The sequence below is a fragment of the Narcine bancroftii genome, chromosome 1 (assembly GCF_036971445.1).
Source record: "Narcine bancroftii isolate sNarBan1 chromosome 1, sNarBan1.hap1, whole genome shotgun sequence".
In the NCBI taxonomy this organism is placed as follows: domain Eukaryota; kingdom Metazoa; phylum Chordata; class Chondrichthyes; order Torpediniformes; family Narcinidae; genus Narcine; species Narcine bancroftii.
Window position 1 is genome coordinate 238,215,599 of NC_091469.1, and position 24,878 is coordinate 238,240,476.

At 37.4% G+C, this 24,878-nt stretch overlaps 1 protein-coding gene across 5 annotated transcripts in view; it reads left to right on the forward strand.

The window, feature by feature from the left end:
• The window catches only part of cep120 (centrosomal protein 120), a 96,811-nt gene extending 86,001 nt beyond the window's left edge, over nt 1–10,810 (forward strand). For 4 of the 5 annotated variants that reach the window (XM_069893397.1, XM_069893417.1, XM_069893406.1 and 1 more), the window contains 2 exons: nt 7,773–7,918; nt 9,521–10,810. In XM_069893397.1, coding sequence (XP_069749498.1) covers nt 7,773–7,918; nt 9,521–9,758 — 384 coding nt within the window. In that variant the 3' untranslated portion in view covers nt 9,759–10,810. Of the gene's footprint in view, nt 1–5,272; nt 5,340–7,772; nt 7,919–9,520 lie in introns of those variants that run through there. The other variant, XM_069893419.1, reaches the window with a different exon arrangement.
• Nucleotides 10,811–24,878: the final 14,068 nt, after the last annotated feature.

Consider the following 24,878-nt stretch of genomic DNA (forward strand, 5'->3'; position numbering starts at 1 on the left):
TTTGGGTTAAAATGCTGCACAAACTCAGCTGGCTGTGCAGTGTCCAGAGTCGGTAAAGATATATCATCAACATTTTGGACATAAGTCCTTCTTCAAGGTAGAGCAAAAAGAAACAGCAAGGCATCTGGATAAAAACTGGAGAGAGAAAGGGGGAAGAATAGGGAGTGAGAAGAGTCCAGTCCAAAAGTCAAAAGATGTTAATTGGATATGACAAGAGGAAAGTTGAGAATTGTTTTTGGCTCTGTGAATGGAGACTGGGAGAAAAGGGAAGAAAGCAAGAGAGAGCTGGGGGAAAGGTGACAGAGGAAGGTGTAACACCTTCCTGTTTTGTTGCTTGTACTTTGAAGAGCTCAGGCCTAAAACATCGGTAATATATATTTACCCCCTATGGATGCTACAAGACTGGCTGTGTTCCACCAGCATTTCAGTGTCTTTTAACGGCAATTACAGGTTCTGCAGACTTTTGTGTTTCACGACAGTTTTTTGGTGAACATGTTGTGAAGTATGTTTATATTTCTTGATCAAATGTTTATACATTTCATAAATTTAGTTACTTTTCCGGATGTATTAAAACATATTAGTGATGATTTTTTTTTTCATTTTTTATTAAACTCACCTGCCAAGATAGTTGGAGATGAGCTATATTTCTAAAATCACCTTCCAGTATTTCTTCTGATGCGACCTGTGGGTTCTGCATGCAAATGAAGATTAAAGGTTAAACATATTGGCTTACCTAAGACTTTAAACAGCCCTCCTATTTCTGTTGAAAGAGCAGGAGGGGTGTCTCCTGCATGAAGAAAGGTCATTTGAAGGGAGCACTCAGGATGAATGATGCCTCAGAAAACAATTGAAGGAGGGAAAGAAAGTATTCAAATTTATTATCATCTGGCTGAACAGAAACAACTGGGAGAAACTGCGTTTTTCTGGACCATGTTGCACACAGATTACATTGGACATGATAATCTCATAATTAGATCAAGATATAATTTTAAACAAATGTTATGGGATGATATTTTAGGGTCTTGGCATAAATGTGCTTCATGCATCATAAAGGTGATGGGATTCTTTATTGTATTTTGCCAGTCAATATCAATCCCCAGATAAAACCTGTTTTCACTAATTGTGCAGTTTAACAGGATAGAGATCAGATGATAAATTGAGTCAAGCAGTGGGAAATAGAATTTAATCCAGATGAGTGCGAGCTGATGCACCTCACGGGAGATCAAATTCAGGTAGCACACATGGAATAAATGGTGGGAACCTTAAGACCATTGATGTACAGCACTCAACATCAGCAAAAACAACTTTCTTCCCTTATTTGCCCTTCAACAGGAATGATTCATGATGAGACCCTGAAAAATATCGATGATTTTCTCGTTGAAGTGAAATCTGATGATGATTTCCATCGTTACGTTCAAAGCAACTGCAGCCTTTGGCTGATTGAGGTGCTTGGATATTAAAATGTCAGAACTGGCTTAAATCTTATTTTCAGCTGAACAGCAGTGATCTCTTTCCTTGTAGTTTCTTTAATCTGGATTTCCATGGGGAGGCACATCAAGGCATTGGAAAGATAATTGTCAATGGTATCTTTGTTGAATCCTTTTCATTCACTGGGAAGGAATAAATGGCTGTGTCTTCTCCCAGGCCACTTCCCCAGTGCTGTGGGTCTTGTTGACTCTATTGGGCAGACCATGCTTTTTGCATGCCCACAATCTTTGTTCTGAGCTTTTACAGGAAGGGGTTACCAGATATGGAGGAGTTTTTTTTTAAATGAAGTTTGCTCAAATCTTTTTTTGGAAAAAGCAAGTTTTGCACTGATTTTTCTGAATCCCAGGCCTGAGACTGTTCATAATGGAGAAGTGGAGAAGCCGTATTCAGTATGATTTTAAGATCCCTTGAAATCAAACATTGGGAGCACAGAGGCATAAGTAAAAAGCAGGAGGAGTGCACAGCCTCACAGACTACAAATTTACCTTTGTTCCGCATCAACTGATTTCTTTCCTCAACCCTGAACTTTTGTACTGTCCTGTGTCTGAGATGTCATTGGTCTGCTTGCAAAACAACCATTATCACTGCATCTTGGTAGATGTGACAATAAACTTGAACCCACCTGCCCTATCAGGCTTCACCTATCCATCGATGGAAGAGTCTTTGGATCCCCATCGGTTGGCTCAAAATCCACGACATTGGAATGGAAGTAAGTCATCCTCAATCCCAAGAATATTACAGTACATTATGATAATCAAAATAACAAGACTCTCCCATGAGTTGTTTGCAATTGAAATTCTCTTTATCTTTGTTTCAAAGATATAGATTGCACCACAAAAGCTCCAGCTATGAAAATCTCATATGGTTATAAGAGTTTCATTCATCATGCTTTAATTTTCTTTAAGAAAACAGTGTCAAAGCATGACTAGTCTCGTTCTCTCCCCATGACCCCAACAAACTACATTCTTATTGAATTGTGGTGGGTCGGAAATCTTAGCCTGTGACTTCCAAATTTTTGTCTCTGTCAAACATTTGCATAAAGGATTGCATGCAGAAAAAATATCGTACTTTCCCAATAAAATGTTAATGACAGTATCCAGCTGCACCCTGGAATGTATATGTATTTTTGATTTGGTGTGCCAGAAAGATCAATGTGAAGACAAATTTGGTACAACTGTATTTAAATTTTGAATACAACTTTGTTTCCAGTTATTTTCTTCTGCAATCAATGTATTTCACAAATATATTTTTGTAATTAATGTTGATTGAGAGCAAGAGGGATTCCTTGCTGACAACTGCAATTTCTTGCATTGATTTGTAACACATCTACCCACTGATTTTTCCACTCTGAATAATTAAGCTGGTTAATTTCTGAGCAATTTACCTATTGTCTGTTTAAATTTCCTGAGAAAACAATGTGGTAGTTCAGTCTTGAAATTGTCCAGGTCTTCCAACCCACTCGTCAACTCTGGGTTATTTTCAGAAAACTACATTTGAGCTTTTCAGCTTATTGCCAAGGATTATTCAGGATGTTGTGGCCAGTATGTTTGATCTTTGTTTAGTCTAACTGCATATTTACTGTACATCTCTTCAGATTTATGGGTGGCCCTTCTATATAAATAGGTTTATTTTCATGATAGGGAGACCTCCTTGTGCCACCTTTAAGAGAGGATTCCGTTTTCAAGTGTAACATTCCTGTGCTTTATGTTAATGGCATTTTTCCATCTTTATTTCATTTCATTTTTTTTGTGCACAGTGATTTGATATGTTGCCAGTTTATTTTAATTAGCAGCTTTATCTTAGTATCAGTTAAATACCATTCTCTGCATTTTTAGAATTATGTATCAGACAGCAGCAAAATAAATTAGCCCAGACAGTGTTTATATTTAAAATAATATTCTTAATTATTAATTAACAATAATATAACACCTTAATTAATTTACCTAAGCCTACCTACTGGTACTTAACCCCAATTCTGTGTGTGAGTGTGGAATACCCTAAACCACTACAACTTGGGCATAATTCTGGAAAGATGGTTCAAAGTTCAGTTCCAGAAAATCCAGTGTTGATATGCAGGCTTTAAATGGATGCAAAGAAGTTCTTGAAGTAGGTGGGAGAGACCAGGTGGCAGACTTTTCATAAACTCATGAAATCCTAGTCGAGATGCTTCCAGAAGAATGTCCTTTTTCAGATGAGTGGCAATCAGAACTCTCATTCTCTTTGAGAGTCACAAACTGAGTGATTCTCACAAAGCTTCCAGATCCCTTTTCATGGGTCACCTTAAATGCAGTATTTCTTCTGCTTCCCTTTTGTTGTTCAGATGTTCCAAATGACCTTCACAATGGTCACAATCCTCTGCTTCCAGAGGATTCCATTTCTCTCTCTCTCTCTCTCTCTCTCTCTCTCTCTAAGCCTGCAAGTCTTGCACTTTCATTTGTTCTCTGAAAGTGACGGTCCCACTCAAATGAAAATGGGAGCATGTAATAGAATTACGTCTTAACGTTAAAAAATTGTGCACAATTTCAAGTGTTTTCAGTGGTGCGATCTTGAAGTTTTCAACACATTTTCATTATTCATAGAGGTTTTTGTAAATGTATGAAAATAATTTTTGTACCACTTTACAGTCAACAACCTTTTTTTTCATTTTGTTGATTTTTGAAATTAAAAAAAATTCTTAACATTCAAAACTATGATCTGTGCTCCAAGTTTTTATGACTGACCTGAAAAGAACCTTCAGGAGAGTGAATTCCTGGAAAGATTCTGGCCAATAGAGTGTACCTAGCTGTGTCAGTACATCCAGTGTGAACCAACTGGATGGAGTTTTACAAACCTTTTCAGCCTTTCTCTGCAAGGTCTGTATTCCCCATCTGCTTCAACAAGACATCCTGGCCAAGAAGAACAAGCTGATGTGCCTCAGCGACTATAGACTGGTGGCACTTGCATCAACATAAGAACCAGAGTTGTGCCAATAAAGTCAAATAAGCCATTATGAGGCTGACAAACAATAATGAAACAGTAAGATACATTGTCCAAACTTTGGGATTACCGAAATCAGAAGTTTGGAACATCATTAAGAAGAAAGAGTGTACTGGTGAGCTCAGTAATTGCAGAGGAACTGGTCTTCCAAGGAAGATCTCCACTGCTGATGACAAAAGAATTCTCATCATTATGAAGAAAATGTATGTCCAACAGATCAGAAACACGCTTCAGGAGATAAGTGTGGATGCGTCAATGACCACTGTCCGCAGAAGACTTCATGAACAGAAATACAGAGGCTATACTGCAAGATACAAACCACTAGTTAGCCAAATAAACAAGTTGGTCAAATTACAGTTTGCCAAGAAGTATTTAAAAAGAGCCTGTAGAATTATGGAAAAAAACTATCTTATGACAGATGAGACCAAGATTAATCTGTGTCAGGCTGATGGCAAGAACAAAGTGTGGAGGCATAAAGGAAGTGCCCAAGATCCAAAGCTTTAAATCTTGCAGTGTCGCCTCTGTATTTCTATTCATGAAGTCTTCTGCAGACAATTGTCATTGACGTATCCCCACCTGCCTTCTGAAGCATGTTTCTGATCTGTCGGATATACGTTTGGGGATTTTTCTATGTTATGATGAGATTTCTTCTGACATCAGCAGTGGAGGTCTTCCTTGGAATAGCAGTCCCTTTGTGATTACTGAGTGCACCGATGAATTCTTTCATCTTCATGATGTTCCAAACTGTTGATTTTGGTAATCCCAAGGTTTGGACAATGTCTCTTACTGTTTTGTTCTTGTTTTTCAGCCTCATAATGGGTTCTTTGACTTTCATTGGACTTCATGTTGAAAAATGGCAACTACAGACTCCAAAGGTGATCAAAGCACAGAAGCAAGCCTAATTCTTTTACACCTGCATCAATGAAGCAATTAAATATACCTGAGTGGTCATAAATGCTTGTGAAGCCCAATGTCCCAAACATTTTGGTGTCCTGAAAGGGGGGGCTATGTCTAAAAAGTGCTGTAATTTCCATATGGTCAAACCATAATGTATGCAAATAACCTTGAATAAAATCTGAAATGTGCACTTCAATTACATGTGAATTGTTTGATAACAAAATTAAAACTGTGGAGCAGAGGACCAAATAAAGGAAAAAAGTGTCTTTGCCCAAATATTATAGAGGGCACTGTATCTTGTAATTCAAATCTCTAGGATGTAGATGGCAGGGATTTATCCACTTTTGTACTCCCAAACATTTTTTCTGACTGATAACTTGCTTCTTTCAGTTTGTTGTTTTCATAATCTTGAAAGGAGAATTACTCAATATGTTTACAAAGGCTTGCAAGCTGCTTTCATTTATTAGATATGACATTGAAAATGGAACATTAGAACTAATTCGAAGAGCAAAATACCTGAGTGTTATGTACAATCCTGGCATCCATTTCAGGAGATGGTGATTTTACTAAGTTAGTGATTTTACTAAGATGTTGGTAGGACTAGAAAATTGTAGCTATGTAGAAAGGTTACTTTCTTTGGAGCAGAAGGCTGAGGAGACATGCAAGTGTAATGGATAAAATTGCAAGGGGTTTCAACAGAATAAATAGAAAATATATATTTCTCCTGTTCAAATGCTGGAAAAAAAATAGTGCAGGGACTTAGATTTTATATAATTGGTTGAAGAATTAGAGAGCACTGGGTCGGGGGAGGGGGGGTACACTCAGTTCATGACAGGGGTCTGGAACATAGTATTGAATATGTAGTTGAATCAGAAAGCATCATCTCACTTAAACAATACTTAAATTTTTACTTGAAGGGCTGTGGCCCACCGATCGAACAGGAAAGTGGGGTTAGGATGCTTTCCTCTTTCAACAAGCACAGAGCCAATGGGTCAAACAACATCCCCACGTGATAAATTTTCTGATTCTAAATTGGGCACCTTGCAGAGTTAGAAATGAATTGCTTTTATTACTTCATTGTTGGGTCAACTGAGAAAGTCCATACACCATTGTTGTTTAAGAAGCCTGGCATTAATTGCTGATTCTACCATTTACACCAACATGCCCTGAGATGATAAAGATAGAAGCACTGCCAATGAGTAGTTATGCTTCTAAGGTTTTTAATCATTGATAATCCACAGTGATTCCTTGTTGTGGATGCTGGAACATTAATTGTAAATTATGTTTGAGGTCCGTAAGCCACCATCTGGTTACCACTTAAGTGAAAAACCATAATTAATATAATTATCAATGACCAAAAGACCAATACTTTAATTCTTCTTCTTTCTTCTTCTTTGGCTTGGCTTCGCGGACGAAGATTTATGGAGGGGAGTAGATTTAGGACAGAGATGAGGAAAAATAGTTTTTCCCAGAGAGTAGTGAATGTTTGGAATTCTCTAACCAGGGAAGTGGTTGAGGCTGCCTCATTAAACATGTGCCTATGTAGTTGCATTAAAAGCATACTTCTTTTTGGAATACATGGCAGAGTTGTGCTTGAGGCTCAAATGAGTGGCTTCTCACTCAGGAACAGTACAGTCCAGATTTTTCTTCCAAATATTATTAGACTTCTTCCCACTGGCTTTCCAAAGATTTTTTTTGCACTGAAAGTTCTTGTGGTTAAGTAGCTAAATAAGTAATGTATCCTTAATTGGGAAAGGAGAATGGATAGATATGAAGAATGCATTCCATTTGGAAAGTCCTCAGCCAATCAGATTGGAAAGAAACAATTAACTAAATAAATGTTAATAGGCACAAGAACTTCATACCTTGAATATATTTAAATGGTGAATCAAATGAGTTTGTTTCAGGAAGTTTTCAGAAAAGGAGGGCATCTCTAATGGTTGCTTCTAAATTTCTGTGATAACTCTTCTTGTTCACTGATCAGAATATTATGTTAATATACACATTAAAATCTGGATCATTGTTTTTATGCATATGAAATGATCAATCAATATGCATACGATTGATCAACCAAAATATTTATGAATTCAGATTTATTGTCAGAGTACGTACATAAAGTCACACACAACAGTGAGGTTCTTTTTCCTGCAGGCGAGGCAGAATTACCACTTTTTTTCCCCACCTTGAAATGTGCTTCAGAATTATGGTTTGATACCTGTGTCCTATAAACAAATTTAACTTTTTGTATTCTTATGCCCATAATCTGCTAAAAGTACTTTCTAAAAAAAAAGTTGCAACCATGTGTAATCTTGGGCTGTTTTTAACTATGATAAGGTTAAAAGCAAAATGATTTTTTTTTTTAAACTGAACATGCAAAGTTTATTGATAGTATTTTAATATTCATGTTTCAGCGTGAGCAAGAAAATGCCATGGCAAGACTAAAGAAGCAACAACAAGAACTGGAACACATGAGACTACGTTATCTTGCTGCAGAGGAAAAGGAAGTAGTTAAAACAGAGCGACAAGAATTGGAGGAGATTAGGAATGAGTTGAACAGGTACCAGAGAAAAAGAAATGTACTAGGGTTGCTCTAAAGCTGTTTGTTATAGAGAGATTTTCAGTACTTTTTCTCCATTAGATTTCTGTCTTTTTTATCTTAACATAAAAGGTGTTTTTTTTTTAATCCTCTTTATTCTCAACCTGCACATTTATACTTTTTTAAAATTTAACTCTGGAGTTCTGATGAAAGCTCATTTACCTGTGGCATTCGCGTTTTCTCTGAGGACCTGCTACTGACTTAGTGAGTATTTCCAGTTTTTTTTTAACTGTTTGGGATTTCCCACCTTCAGGAAGGAAGTACAGGAGCCTGAAGACAAACACCCAATAGAAGAAAAACAGCTTCTTCCTCTCTGCCATTAAATTTCTGAATGGAAAATGAACCACAGACACCCCCTCACTTTTCTTTTTGTGCCTATTCATTTATGGGGTATAATTCACCTGTAATACTGTCGCAAAGGAGTGAATTTCGTGACACTTGTTCGTGACAATAAATTGTGATTTTTTTTTTAAATTAGTCCCCAGCTCTACTCCCTGTTCATTCATGACTGCGGAGCCAGGTGCAGCTCACTCAATCTACAAGATGATCACTGACGACACCACCGTTGTTGGCCAAATAACTGGAAATGATAAGTCAGCATGCATAATGAAGTTCGAAGATCTGGTTGGATGGTGTCAGATCATCAATCTTGCACTCAATGTCACAAAGACCAAAGAACATGTTGTTGATTTCAGGAAGGAGAGGCTGGAAGACCACTGCATTGATGGGATAGAGGTGGCAAAAATCGGCACCTTCAAATTCCTGGGTTCATATTTGAGAGGACTTCTGCAGCCAGGACATTGAGGCAACTGTGAAGAAGATACACCAATGTGTCTACTTTCTCTGAAGAAATTTGGCATGTCATCAAATACTCCATCAAACTTCTACAGGCACACTAAGGAAAGTGTACTGATGAGTTGCACCACAATCTAGTTTAAGAATTTGACCACCGGTAACGTAGAAAGCAACAAACTTAGGCAGGTCCATCACAGGGTTTGACCCTTTATGAATTGAATGTATCTGTGTGAGGTGCTGCTAAATTAGTAAAAGAGCCCCATCACCATGGTTACAACCTCTTCTTACTGCTACTTTCAGGCAGAAGCCCCAGAAGCCTGAAAAACCAGCACCTCTACGTTCAACAACCGTTCCTTTCCAACAGGTATCAAGGTGTTGAACCTCCCTTGTGACACCCATCAGGGACTGCTCCAGACACAAAAAAACATTTTCTGCGCTCTTGCTAAGTTACTTTCTTTTTGCACTCGGGTAACTGAATATTGATTATCTGCCATTTATTTTATATCTGTTGTCTCTTCTCAATTCAGTGCACTCTTGTAGTTGTTTCTGCAGATTTTTTAAAAAGTACCTGTTCAACTGCAGCAAATAAGATTTGAAGTGCAATAAACTGATAATTTTCACGTTAATAACATTTGGTGTGTTGTAAACCAGATAGAATACAAGTTGCTGCTCTTCTCATTTAAAATGTCGAAACATAGCTAATGAAAAGAATACCAGTGACAGCTTTTAATTTTAATTTCTGGAATGCTCATTGTTTTGATTTATCAGGTTAAAGCTTCAGGAAGATAAAAAGCAAACCTCGGTTCAGCGAACACCTACCAGTGGGCAGGAGGCTGGAGAACATGCTCAACATCCAGACGAGGCCTTGGACAATTATCTCACTAGGCTCATAGGAGAAAGAGACACTTTGCTAAGGACAGGAGTATACACTCATGAGGATCGGATTATCCGTGAACTTGACAGACAAATACATGAAACTATGGTGAAGCGAGGCGGTCATGCTTGAGGATGATGGCATTTTTATGAAACATTTAGATTGCAAGAACGAAGGTACTGACCTTATTCCTGTTACTGCTTCTAATGGGATTTCCCTTTAGTAAAATATGAGCATATGTCATGAAGACTTCAATCAATCTTCTGATATCATTTGGTGGTTTATTTTTTTACATTTTGTATAATTTTAGACTAAACTTGAAAATTTGTTTTTTTATGTACAGTAGTTTTCTACACTAGTGTTTTTAATGGATCTGTTTATAGCTATATTTTGGAGAGCAAATTTTATTCAAATTCCTTGAAAAGTAATAAATTGTATGTAATTTTTCTTTCAATGGACCACTAGGCTAATAAGCTCAAGCCAAATAAATGCAGAAAAATAACCTGTCAGGCAGAACAATATTCACATTAAAGACAATAATTGAACTCGCAAAATCAATTATTTTTAAAGCAGGCAAGGAAAATATGAGGTTCACTTACAGAGCAGGTTTGTTCTAGGTAAACAGCAATAATTTCATAACCTAGGATTGAAATATATTGAAGGTTTGCTGTATTGATATGCAGATATTTAAATTCTGCCTTCACCAGAACAAGATAGATAAGCCTTAATGCTTATTTTTTGACAGTAAATCCACTTGGAACACAAGATATCAACCATGACTAGCTGACCTCTATCATGTGTATAATTCTTTTTTCCTCCCATCCTTGTCACAGGAATACCTTCATGAAAACCCAAGGCTCTCATTTCTTCAGGACACCATTATTTCATGTACAATGGTTTCAGAAAGAAAGGTCCTGACAATTTAAATGTACTTTGCATATGTGAAAATATTTTCAAGGTTGCAGTTAAACAAACTAAGGAATATTCACTCATTCTTAAAATTGAGCTACCAAGATGCCAGATCAGTATTTGTTAATTTCTGGATTGGTTTCCAAGATCAACCAAACACGAGCATTGAAAATTTAAATCAATTATTTTTGCTTTACTTCACAGCCAATAAAATATCCAATTTCAATTTTCTCATGTGTGGTTTGACACTTTTAAAAATAAACATAATGGTGATATGACTGCTTTTTAAGCAGCCCAGCTGTTTGAAATCTTTTGGAGTATTGCATTGACCATGTGAGGAAGTTATTTCATGTATTTAACTGCTATCTAATACTTTAATGTCAAAGAATACCCAGGGTTTGTTGACAGCAGTACTCTTGCTCGATTACCTCAACCACAGGAATTAAAAGAATGCTTTTCCTGTTTAAGAAACAATGCTGGCAAGTATTCATGTCATAAAGTTCTGTGGGTATGCACAAGAATATTTGGGTCTATTTTCTATAAACTTGAATTTATTTTTTGCAGTAGAGTCCAAATGATAATTTGTTCTCAAAATCTTGTTAATCGAAAGGGTAAAAAGTCTTTCGAGCCCAGATAATGTCAGTTTGCTAGTTCTTTACCATTAATGTGTTACCTTGGGATTTATGTGGTGAAGAAAAGGATATTATTGAAGAAAAATTAAATGAGAAAGTATCTTGCACCTGGGAATCAGGAAATGATGAATAAAAGTTGACTTATCTCACCCATTTTCTCTTCGTGCCCCCCCCCCCAGCACGTGCATTTGAAAAATTTGCAACTACATTGCCAACAATATACATGGAGTCCGTGTATTAAACCCAGGAAACATTACAAGTAAATTCACATTCCATTACCAAGCAGCAGAGGGTGCTGTGTCTTCAAATCTGTGTCGTCTTTCAGTATTGTGGCATATGAATGAAATTCTACACCTTTGTCCTGGTTTTGTTTGCCATTTTCTTTGGAAGTTGATATTATTACCAGTAAATGGGACAAATTTAAAGCTTGGCAACTTTTACCACAACTTGCTTTGTGCTTCAATTGTTTTGTTTGCTTTACTTGTGATTAATTCAAATAAATGTTTTTGTTGCAAAATGTTTTGTCAGTTAAGCTGCCATGCCATGATTCCCTTTGTATTTTCATCATTAACAAGAAATGCTAGATGACAGTATCCATGCTGATTGAGCACACCTTGGTAAATTAGGAATGAAAAAGGAAAATCATAGTGTCATGTTATGGTATATTTGAATAATGCAGTTCCTATTTAGAATCATTTTCAAGCTGTGGTCTGACCTCTGGCAAGCATTGATCCCTAGCTTCAAAAGATTCAAACCAGTGTTGGTCCTTTAATCTTGGAACCATACAAACAGAGACAAGATAGTCAGCATTTTGCAGGGAGCCCTCTTTCCAAAGGATGCCATAAATACCAGAGCAGGAGGGGCCTCAATAGAAAGGAGTTTTCTTTCAAGGGGCTTCAGGCTGGGATTTGCAATGAGGAAGATTTGTGGCCTGAAAGCCAAATGCAAGTTTTCATTGAATTTTGCTTTGCCTGCATTGAATTCAACTATCCATTGAATATTTTGCCTTTGTCAGTTCCACAAGTATGGTGGCAAGTTGGGTCTTAGCCAGTAACAATTTACTTCTATTCCTGTGGGTCGATTGTCAGTAAAGGAAATAAATAACCTATATGTATTTAATAGGTTTATTTCCTTGAAATGCCCCAAAGGACTTCATAAAAGTCTATTTTTAACCTGCAATCATTTGTACTGATTAGTGCATTTTGCTGCAGTTGAATTTTTCTCTTTTGATTTTCTTGCAACATTAACATTATTTTGTAGAATTTTTTGCAGCAGAAAAATTGAAATTGGATTGAAGTGGATATCAGTGCAACATTTGATAAAACAATGCAAATAAAACCGATATGGAGATTTGCATCAGTGAAGTCAGTGGTAGCTATGAATTCTAAATTTATCCTTGAAGTTATTTTTTCTTGACTATTTGATAGATTCCTATGCCATGTCTTACATTTTATTGTCTTACCTCTTGTGTGATGATTTTAAGGAAGTTTTAAATTTCTATTTCCCTACCTTGGGATCAAACCACTCTACCCCAAATACAAAACATGGCTTTAACATGAAACTTTGACCCTGGTTCTTTCTCCATGGATTCTGCCTGACCTGAGTATTTTCTCTATCCATGGTGATAATTTTTGGTCAGTCATCTGAGAAAGCCAGCTTTCATTTTTACATTTGTGCAGATTGCAGACTGCCTCTTGTTTCAGGTCCAAATGAATTGGTTGATAAACAGATCACCAATTTTTACAAATCAGATATTTGGCTGCCAGTTTTACTGTGGGAGTCATCCAACATTGAACAACAGTGGTTTTGCATGGTCCTTTGGAATTACATTCTCTGCAAACTCTGGAAGAAGTCTAGTTTGCTGAAGGGATTCTGGGTTACAGGATCCGAGCAGGTCATGTTTGAAAACTGATGTTGATCTTTTTAGCGTAAATAACCTACACAGAATTAATACAACAGAAACACTGTTCAGTTCAATCACTCCAGAGCAAAGTTTGTTTCTGACTGCAAATTTTTGAAAACATTAACAGCAGTGATTGCATCACCAGTTCTTTCAACATACATATTTCAATTGTTACCAATTCACCTAAAAGAGAAATTCTTCAAGGAGCTAAAGAAAATAATAAGGAAATTCTTATGGAAAGGGGGGGAAACCGAGGATAGTGCTAGATAAATTAACAGAATGGTACAAACAAGGGGGCTTACAGCTACCAAACTTTAAGAATTATTATAGGGCAGCACAATTAAGATAACTATCAGATTTTTATCAAACAAGGGAAAAACCAGATTAGAGCTAGATAAAATAGGGGAGAAGTGGGATGAAAAGCTGGTGCCACATAGGAATTCACCAGTACTGCACCATCTGCTCAACATTTGGAAGAAGATTCACATAGAAAGGAAAAAAACAAATTATCAACTACCAAAATTAATATTGACGCAAAATCAATTAATCCCTTTCACAATATATAACCTTTCCTTTAGGGAATGGGAGAGAAAAGGGATCAAAAGAATAGAAAATTGTTTTTCGGGAAATAAATTACTATCTTTTGAAGGACAAATATGGTATAACTCACGGTACAATGTTTGCATACCACCAACTGAAAACCTACTTGAAGGACAAATTGGGAAGCAGGCTGAGGTTACCAGAAAGAAGCAGTTTTGAATATGTGATTACAGACACAATGATAATTAAAAGATTTATAACAAACATGTACATCAAACTGCAAGAGAAAGAGAACGATGAAATAAGCTGTAAACCCAAACAAAAGTGGGAACAAGATCTAAACATAAAGATAAAGAATGAAACATGGGAAAAGCTATGCTCCGGAACTATGTGAAATACAATAAACACGAGGTTACGCATGATACAATATAATTGGTTACACAGGCTATACACCATGCTCCAAAAGTTAAATAAATGGGACCCAACAGTATCAGATGTTTTCGCTGTAAGAAGGAAACGGGAACAACAGTACATCCAATTTGGACATGTGAGAAAGTGAAAAAGTTTTGGGAAGATCTAAATCAGATATTAAATAAAATCAAAAAAATAACATACCAAAAAATCCAGAGATCTTTCTTCTAAGTAATATAAGAAGTAAAGAACTTGGCCTCGATTTGGATGAAGCACAAAAAAGATTTATGATAGCCTTAGCTGTAGCAAAAAAATGTATAATGTCAATCTGGAAATTAGAAGATAGCCTGAGAATACAGCAATGGTACATAGAAACGAATAAATTTATTCCATTGGGAAAAAATAACATATAATTTAAGAAATAACATCACAGTATTCAAACAAATTTGGGAACCGTACATGGAACACAACAGAGAAGTCCTACCGCGGACCTCCACCACCTAAAATGACAGAATGAGAAGAAGATGAAATGAACTGACCCAGTGTGTAAAAGTAGATGACACAATTTTCTTGTTTATTTTCATTGTGTGATGACATTCTTTAATGTATATGTTGAACGTTTAGTGGGTGAGGAGGGAGGGGGGAAAAGGGGAGAAAATGACACTATATTCAAGAGGGAAATGTTTATGTGTATTTTGGTCAATATGGTTCATAGTGTGAAACATTTTTAAAAACTATGTACAATTCTAACCAGAAAGTTACGGGAGAGAGATGTGATTGCTCTGGAGAAAAGATGCAGAGATGATTTGAGAATGTTGTCAGGGCAGAGGAATTGTTACCTATAAAATCTTTCCTCATAAGCCATAGTTGTCTTTCAGTGCGGCAGAGGAGAGGAAACTGAAGGGTTCAGCATCAACAGGAGGTTCTTGTTCCCCTTAGCAGAGGGTTAAAAAGCAACAGGACATAAATGCTAAGCACTTGATGGAAGGATTAAATAGTGGGTATCTAGAAAATGTGGAGGAGGCATTGTCATCACATGTAGACAGTGTTTGGGTGTCCTTATGATCCCATTGTTGAAACATGGGACTTAGCTATTGAATTCTTTCTCAGCTGGGATGAAAAATCTGTTATAAATTTTCAGATTTAACCACCAATGCTTGGGTTTTTAACATGCTGCCTTTAACTTATTTTTCTCTGCAGTCAGTTTGCTCTCCATCTGCTTTATGTCCCCTGATTCCACCTGTTTAGTCTTTAAGCCAAGACTATAATGCATCATCTTAAGATCATAAGACATAGGAGCAGAAATAGGCCATTCTGTCCATCAACTCTGCCCTGCCATTTAATCATGAGCTGATCCATTTCCCCACTCAGCCCCATTCCCCAGCCTGCTTCCCATAGCCTTTGATGCCCTGGCTAATCAAGAACCTATCAATCTCTGTCTTAAATACACCGCATGACCTAGCTTTCACAACTGCCTGTGGCCACAAATTCCATAGATTTACCACTCTCTGGCTGGTGCATCCTTTGGAAATCCTAGATTCAGTTAGTAAATTTCATTGATCCTTGTTTTTTTCTCCCCTTTTGATATGCATGCTAACAACTATTTTATTTTAGAATATTTTTGTGTTATCGTTGAGTTAAGATTCTGTTATCTTTTCAAACAGCAATCGTAAGTTACTTGCACTATATCTATTTTTAAGTATGAGAACCAATTTCCCTTCTCTATAGCCTCTATCCTCAAGGACCCCACCACCAGGCCATGCTCTCTTCACTCTGCTCCCATTGGGGAAAATGTGCAGGAGCCTGAAAATAAGCACTCAGCGCACAAGAACAACTTCTTCCCCTCTGCCATCAGATTCCTGAATGAACAATGAACCATAAACACTACCTTACTTGTATAGACAACACTTGCCTTATTCTAATTTCAAAGTATCATCTTCCAAGGCGTGAGCTACAATATCCCAAATTTTGTTCTCTTTAATCCAACAAATCATAGTCTGGTTGTTACTTTATGTAGGTTAAATTTGTTTATAAAACAGATAAACATTTTGCATAGCTTCACATTAAGACTTAAATAACGATTTACTGTGTAATAGAGATATAAAACCTATATAAAGAATCTTTTAAAGAGATACACAAACTTTAAAGAGATATAAAAAATGTATTTAAAGAGACAAAAAATTCAAAGAAAAATTTCTCATGCTCACCCTTCCTTCATATCTGGTTGAATAATAGGCAAGCAGTTAGTTTGGGCAGATATTACGACATATTACATCAGTCACTATTTGTAACACTACAAATAATAGTTCTCTTAAAGAAACAGGCACAAAATTAACTAAGAATAAAACACAATGTTTTAACCTTTACAACTTGGTCTTTTTCTTGCTCTATTTTTCTTTTGTAAGGGGGTTTATATATAAATTTGATCCTGCCTGAAAACAACACATTTCATTATTGTGATGAAATTGTGCTATGAAAAATCTTTAGTTTAATGTTAAACAATATTTCATATGTAGATAGAGAGATGTAGGTTGGGTTTCAGGGACACAAAGACGACTCATCTGCATTTTGAAAGAGCGATTCTTTGAAGATGCCAGCTGGCCTTATTATCAACAGAGACATTTGCATTTTAAACACAATAACACACAGAAATCATCTTGAAAGTCAGAAAGTCTGCTGTTCGCATTTGAAGCCGAGAGATGAAAAGATGTTATATGGTTCTTGAGAACCAATGGACTGTTTACTTGATAAGCATTTTCCTAGTTAATCCCAGACAGCTCAGAAGCAATGTTTTGGAAGAGAGAAACATCAAACAGATAAACTACTTTTATTTTAAGTTTGGGAAGATAAAGATTATGCTTTTTAATATGAAGATGCTAAAAGGTTCAGAAAAAAATTCAAAGCAATGTCATACAATGTGACATGGAATATATTATCGAAATCAGACATTTTTGGGTCAGTTGAAGAAGACTTGGCCATCCTGTGAGATGCAGGATTAAGGAAGCAGTAATATTTCCTTTAGCAAAGGGAAGCTGTCTGCGCTCTCCTTAATAAAAGGAGGAATTTTTTTTTTAAATAACCACGCCAACTGCCTCTAACAAAAGAGGCCTGTGTCCATGAAAAAGGTCATTCTTGATTAAGAAAGAAATCATTGTGGAAAACAGACTCCATAACTTAGGCAGAATAAGAAGGAGTTTGTGAAATCACTCACATGAAGAAATAAGTTTGAAGAGGTCTGAAAACATGATGTTTCAAAATGCTTCATAATTCTGAAATGCAATTTTAAAATCTTCAAGTTCAACATGAGATGTTTGATGATGAAATTTAAAATGGACTTTTCAGAATTATGCCTCAACTGTAAAATGGTTGGGATTTGGCCATACACACATACATTTTGCATATGTACAAAATGGGGTTAAGTCCAAAATGTTATTAATAGTTTAATAAAGACTATTGAATTTACCATTGTCTGGTGAATTTTCCATTGCTGTTGTTAGTTTGTAACATGTTCGTGACAATAAATTCTGATTCTTAATATACAAGCCAAGCATATTTTATTCTTAAACTTTGATTATCTTACCCTCTTCGTCTTTATCTTTCATGTACTAAGATTTGTCTGATAAATCCATTTCATGTCGTGTATCTTCTTCTGATTAAACCAGAGATCATGTGATATTAAAAAATCTCACTAACTTCCTTTGCCTTTCACTTGCATTAAGTTTGTATTACCTGTTTGCATTCCTATTTTAAATTTGGTGTGATACGTTTGCTTGGTCTGTCCATGATCCTGAAGTCTTTTAATGTCATTTTTTCAACATTTGGGTTTCACGACATTGACAATTTTTGAAATTCTATCATCTTGTGCAAGTCCAAGTTATTGGGTGCTCTGGAATCAACTTGTGAGATAGCATTGCATTTTTCCTTAATTCTGGAAATGTACACATTTACTGCCCTTGATAGTTTTCCACTCAATAGTAATTTTGCATCTGTGTAGCCACAACTGTAATCCATTTGGAGTAAACAAGAAAATCTTCAGATACTGTTGTCTAGTGCTGGAGAAACTCAGCAGGTCACACAGCACCATAGAAAATAAATCACACCAACAGCAAAGGCCAACCACTCCAATCCCCACCACATTGCCATGTCTGTCCATGACCTCGTGTACTGCTAAGTTGAGGTCACAGGCAAATCATGGAAACAACACCTTTATGTTCTGTCTCATCTGTCTCCAACCAGTTGCATCAATATTGAATTTTCCAATTTCTCTTAATCCTCTCCCAATCTCTGTTCCCTTCATCCCTGTCTCCTTCCTTTCAGCTCCCCATCCCTTCCTTCATTCTATCAAGCCCTCTCGCCATCACCTCAGCTTCTTTTTCATCTACACGCCCATCTGAATCCACCTTTTGGTGGGTTCTTCCCCCTCAACATTTTATGCAGGCATCTACCTGATTTTCGGCACTCCTGAAAAATGGCTCTGGCCCGAAATGTTGACCGCCTTTTACTTTCTATAGGTGCTGTGTGACCTGCTGAGATTCCTTTATAATTGCATGTAAAATTCCATGGGGTTCAACAATGCTCATGTCTGTTATGTAGTCCGTATCGAAAAGCTTTTTTTTTTGGTTATAATCATCATGATCAGAAACTCGTAACATCAAGAAGCTAAATCAAATTGGTCAACAAAGCTGATGCATGTTGCATTATTTTAATGTATGAGAATGACTTGCTTCAGCATATTTATGTTAGGCACTTAAGATTTTGTTTCATAGTTGAAATTAAATTAGTGGAGAGAAGTTAAAGGACATGAGAAGGCTCTTGGAATTAAAATTGCAAGTTAGGATTAATTGACCAATTATAAACTTTTCTCTATTATAATTAATGTCTGTGTTTTAGCTATTGAAAAGCAAGGTTGCTGTGTCTGTAATTTGTTTTGAGCAGCAAGAATGGGCAGTGAAATCCCTCGAGTGCATTCTACTATTTAATTAAATCATGTACATTCTGTGTAAGTGATTTGAATTTGAAGTATCCTTTTGGGAGGGGGGGGGGTAGTATTTTCTTTGGTAAGTAACCAAAGAAAAATATGATTAAATACCTTGTAGTTATTTTTCTTTGATTACTCCTCATTCTCAAGTGATTTGGGTGCAAGTGGAGAGGATCTATTGCAATGACAGATGAGTTGAATGTTGTTCCCCATGTCTTGCCTTCCTTCTGCACTGTAATTATTTTGCTGAACTGCATCGCTGCCATTGAACATTTTGTGTTAAGCATGCAATATTTCAATAAGCTCTTTTAAAAAAAAATCAACATAAGTGGAATTGAAAGAAAGGAGCAATAAATGGAATGCAAAGCTTCCACACAAATGAATGGGAAATTAAAATGGAATGCAGAAATAGCAGAATTATCCTTGAAATAGCTCTAAAACAAAGTAATTTTAACAACTATTTGAAAGCCATAGTGTGGAAGGTAAAAAAATGTTAGGTGACCCTTTATATCAAAATAGATTTATTTTCACATTGCTGAAAGCCAACATATGGAGTCAAATTTCTTTAGTGTTGGAGTGAACTCTGTTCTCGTCAGAGGTTTGCCGACACTACAATGTCATGGTTAATAATGAATTGTATCTTGCTCTTTGCTTCCTTAAATACTTTAAATAATTTCCTGTCATGTTTTTCTAACATTTATTAAACGTATAATCGTTAAGCAACTTATACTTGGAACTTAGTAAAAGAGAATGCTTAGTGGTGTAAGGTCTGTCTGTGATAGAAACTTTGAAGTAAGCTGATCCATTGAGTTCACATTGTGCAATACCTGAGAAAGATGCTGTGGATGTGTTCACTGGAAGAACATGCCTGGCACATTGTATTTTTTTTAAATTGGACTGCTGATATTTGTGGAAACGTAGTTATGAGGCCCATTATCTAAAGTGGTTTAAAAGGCATAATTGTTGTTATAATAGTTGGTAAATTGTTGTATTTGTGAGTCTGCCTAATTGTTCTGAAATAAAATGCTAGAAACACTCAGTTGGTCAACCAGTATTATGGAAAGAGAAATGGATAGTTTCAGACCTCTGGCCATCCATCAGTCTGTTCGAAACCTTTTCTGGTAACCCATTTTTACATGTAGTTCACAAGGGGTAAACAGAAATTATGAAGGAAATGTTCATTGGTTAGCACTGAAATGTTGCATCCTGCAGTGAGGGGTGGGGGGTGGGGGGGGGGGGGGAAGAATTAAAAAGCATAATTTTGACTTGTCTGAAGTAGCTATTTCCTCAAAATAATTGGATTTGCCATTTTGTCACTTTTATTACAAACAAATCATGCATTTTCCATGCAATTACTGATTTTTCTTTTCAATCTGTTGATTTCTCTGTTATTTTTTGGTGTGGCAAATTCTCCCTGATCTTTTATTTATGGAACAAGATGAGGATTTGGGCTATGCAACCTGAACATCACAGCACAACCAGCTTGTAGTTTGTCTCCATGTTTGAAAGGTATTTTACAATTATTTTATGCCATCTTGCTAATATGAAATTAAATGCACGATATATTTAACTGAAAACTGAAAAATGAAGCAGTCTATTAATTACATAACTGAATAATATATACTTATAAATTGTTTAGTTTTGACATCCCCAACTAGACGAGCACTCATTCTGTCTGTGATACGTGGTATAAATAAATGGGTATGAAGTCGAATGACCCACAGGGAATTGTAATTTTCTATTTCCCTTATTCTTTTACTCTGCCTTCAAATGTGCACAAAGGAAATTTCGTTTTCATCTTATTTATCATTTTTTTAACCAATTAAATATTTTTATGGTGCAGAAATTGTATATAGAATGAAGAATTGCTCTTTGATTTGTATTAAATAGCTTTCATTTCCCTACGTGGCCCATTTCAGAGCTATTTTCTTTAGAAATATTTTCACAGATGTTTGCTTACCAGATATGAAGGCCCTGTGAGTGAAATGGCTCTGAACCTTGGCGTTCAGGGTGAAAATAAAATGAAGGGACTGTTTATTATTCTAAAAACTGTTTTACAAGGCTGGAATTTATTGAGTCAGTGATATTTTATTGGGAAATATATTGCATGTGGCAAAGAAGCGTTTGTTCTCGCTTAACCTTGTTTTTAAATTTTAACATTCATAGGTAATTTTGGTTCATAGCAGATAAATAGAAATTTTATGTGACAGATTGAATTAATGAGTTTTGAATCAAGCAGAGCATTCCCCCCCCCTCCCCCACCGTATCTGTAGTCATTCATTGATTTGTTTGAATTGTGGTAATTGTTCTAAAGTGTCAGAGCAGGGGATTCTGGCAAAGGTATATAAAATCATGAAGGGAGAAAGTTACTGAAACTTCTCCCATTGACAGAGTCCAAAACAATGGGTAAGTAAATGAAAATGATTGTCACTAAAACAAACTTACGCAGCAAGTGAATATAATCTGACAGGGTAAGAGTGGAGACGTATTTGATGATCGTGTTAAAACAAGAGCCAGAAAGGAATCTGATCAGAAAGAATTTTCAGGGTTGTTGAGAGTTGGATTGCTTTTAAAGAAAGTGTGGTCTTTGGTTGATAGAGAGCCCTCTGTTGGTGCGATCACATGGTGTGATTTAATGGAAGAAGGTGGTCTTCCCTTCTAATTGGTGGTTAAACAGTAATGGAGTCATACTTAAGTTTAAAAATCTATGCCAACTTTATCTTCCTAAAATGGCTGAGCCATACAACACAGAAACAGGCCATTCGATGCAACTCATTCATGCAGGCCAAATTACTGATCGGAGCTGGTTCCATTTCCTTCTCGAGCTCCCAAACCGTGTCGCTGTCCCAATGTTTATAAACATGTCATAATTCTACCCTTCTCCACAGATTCCTCTTGCAATCCTATGAGGATTGGTAGATGCCAGATAAGTGAATTTTGTGGTTGCTTGAGATTGTGTGTTGCCTGAATTGGTGAACTAACTGCTCAGGGATTCCAATTTTTACATATTTATTTTCTGTGATTTTTTTTTTTCTAATTTCTTGAAGCTGCCGGTTGCTTGAATTCTGGATAATGGGGATTTTACTGCACACACTTTCTCTAATAAATAAATAGAGATTGTAACACGCCATGTCTGTTGACTCAGATGAAGTAAATGCATGTGTTTCTTTTTGTAGTGTGGGGTGATTTGCAGCCAGCACAAACCAACCTGGCGATTGTGCACCTTCATTAGAAATCCAATTTTGTGAGAGGCTAATACCATTTTTAGGGGAGGCAAGTCGCGCAGTACATGCAGCAGATGGTCTGGACCTGAGGGTGACCAACAATGGTTACACATCACAGTTTGCCACACTCTTGTTCACTCAGCACTTGTTCTCTCTCAAGTTGGTAATCTTGCACCTACTCGGATAGGAAGTAGTAGTTGTTAACTCCAAGAATTAATCACTAACAATCTGCAGGTAATTATGCAATAGTAGTGTACTGATGGTTTGCCAGTGAATGTATCTTCAAATGCAATGTTGCTCATTGTATCACATCTTAAACTCCCACCACCACAGCTTTTTAAAATTTTAGGCTGCACGGTAACAGGTCCTTTCGGCCACGAGCCAGTGCCTTCCAATTGGCTAAATCCCTTGTACATTTTGAATGGTGGGAGGAAACCGGAGTCCCCAGGGAAACCCCATGCAGACATGGGGAGAATGTTCTACCCAGGATTTGAACCCCTGTCCCGATTGATGGCACTGTAACATGCCACCCTAAAGAGTCCTTTCTCAGTCTTTCGCCCTAACAATTGGTCTATGTGTCACACCTTCATTACCAGCCATTCCCAGTGCATTCTTCCCCAACAAGCTCAGGCATTCTGTGTGAGCTTCAAAGAAGAGGCCAGCGGTACACACCACATCACCCTCAGGCTCAGGCTTTCCAAGAGTTCACGGTCGGGAAGGCCAATGTCCCAGACGGAGTCCCTGGACATCTCCTGTGAGATTGCACAGATCAGTTGACAGGAGCATTCACAGACACTTTCAACCTTTCCCTGCTCCAGACCGAAGTGGCCACCTGCTTTCAGATGGCAATTCATTCCAGTGCTGAAGAAGAGCAATAACTGGCCTAAATGACTACTGCTTGGAGATTTCCCATCAACAATCGTGAAATACTTCAACAGGCTGGCCAGAACTCACATTAACTTCATTCTGCAGGTCAGCCTTGACCAAATCGCATGGAGCCACAACAGGTTGACAGCAGATATCATCTCTTCACCCCACACTCAACCCTGGAATATCTGGATAACATCAGACTGCTGGTTTCTCCTGAACTTCATCATGCCAAATCATCCCCAAACTTTAAATAGCTTCAACACTTCCTCACCTTCCTGTTGGGACAAAGATTCATGACTGTGAGATCAAGCACCACCAGATTCAAGGATGGATTCTTTCCAGTGCTAAGTCTCCTGCATGAGCCTCTCGCAACCGCTCTGCGGTTTCAACTTGCTGAAGCAAAGGAGCCTGGCTGCGGTAAACTGCGGAGCATATCACTGGAGACGCAAGGGAAGTCGTTGGAAGTGCTGTGCGCAGCAAGCAGGCAGATTTCAGTGTTAGAGCAAAACCGCTGTCGATGAGTGTGTCCCCACCAAATTGTTCAGGGTTTCCCCACAACCAGAAGACCGGGATGAATAATGAAATCTGGAATCTGCTGAGAGCCAGATCACATGCATTTAAGTCCAGAAATCCAGATCAATTCAGAAGTAGATATGACCTATGTAAAGCTATCTCCCAAGAAAAGTGGAGACTTTGGAGGAAAATGGAAATAACAAAGGACACCCGACAGCTGTGGCAGGGGCTAAATGACAGAACCTGCCACAAAACCAAATGAGACGAAGTAGCTGGGCAAAGCTTCACTCCTAGAGAAACTCGATGCCTTCTACACCAGCTCTGAACCTCTCCTCCTGTCTGTATCTGGAGGATGACATGGTGCTGCCCTTCAGGAGAGTTAAATGCAGGAAAGCATCGAGTCCAGACAGAGCACCTGCCAAATACTAAAATCTGTGGTAACCAACTTATCAATGTATTCACGGATTTCTTCAATCTCACTCTGGCTGGGTGTGGTACCCACCTGTTTGCAAACAGGCATCATCCTTTCAGTACTCAAGAAGGGTGTAGTAATCTGCCTTAATGACCATCAGCCAGTAGGACTTAGATCAACAGTGGTGAAGTGTTGAAGCAGATCAGCTTCTGTCTGAGCAGCGAGATGAGTACATTCCAGTTTGCCTAACATAGCAACAAGTCCACAGCACATGCCATCTTACTGATTCTACACAAAGCCCTGGAACACCTGGACAGCAAAGATGAATTAATCAGGAAGCTCTTTATCGATTACAGTTCGGGATTTAACACCATCATCCCCTTAAAACTGATCAGCCAACTCCAAGACCTTGGACTTAATGCCTCACTGTGTAATTGGATCATGGATTTCCTCATCTCCAAGTCACCGTGAAAATTGGTAAGAACATTTCCACAATCTCCATCAGTACCAAAGCACCACAGGTCTGTGTTCTTAGCCCCCTGCTCGACTCACTTTACACCTATGACTGTGTGGCTCGGTATGACAGTAACACCATCTACAAATTTGTTGTTGATACCATGGTAGTGGTTTGTATAAAGAAAGACAATGAGTCAGCATTCGGGAGGGAGATTGAAAACTTGGCTGAATGGTGCACCAAAATCAATCTTACACTAAAAGTCCTGTAAACTAAGGATCTGATTGTTGACTTCAGGAAAGGAAAGCCAGAGGTATACAATCCAGTGATCATTGGGGGATCAGAGGTGGAGAGGGTGAGCAAATTTAGGTTCTGGGGAGTCACTATCTCAGAAGATCTTTCCTGG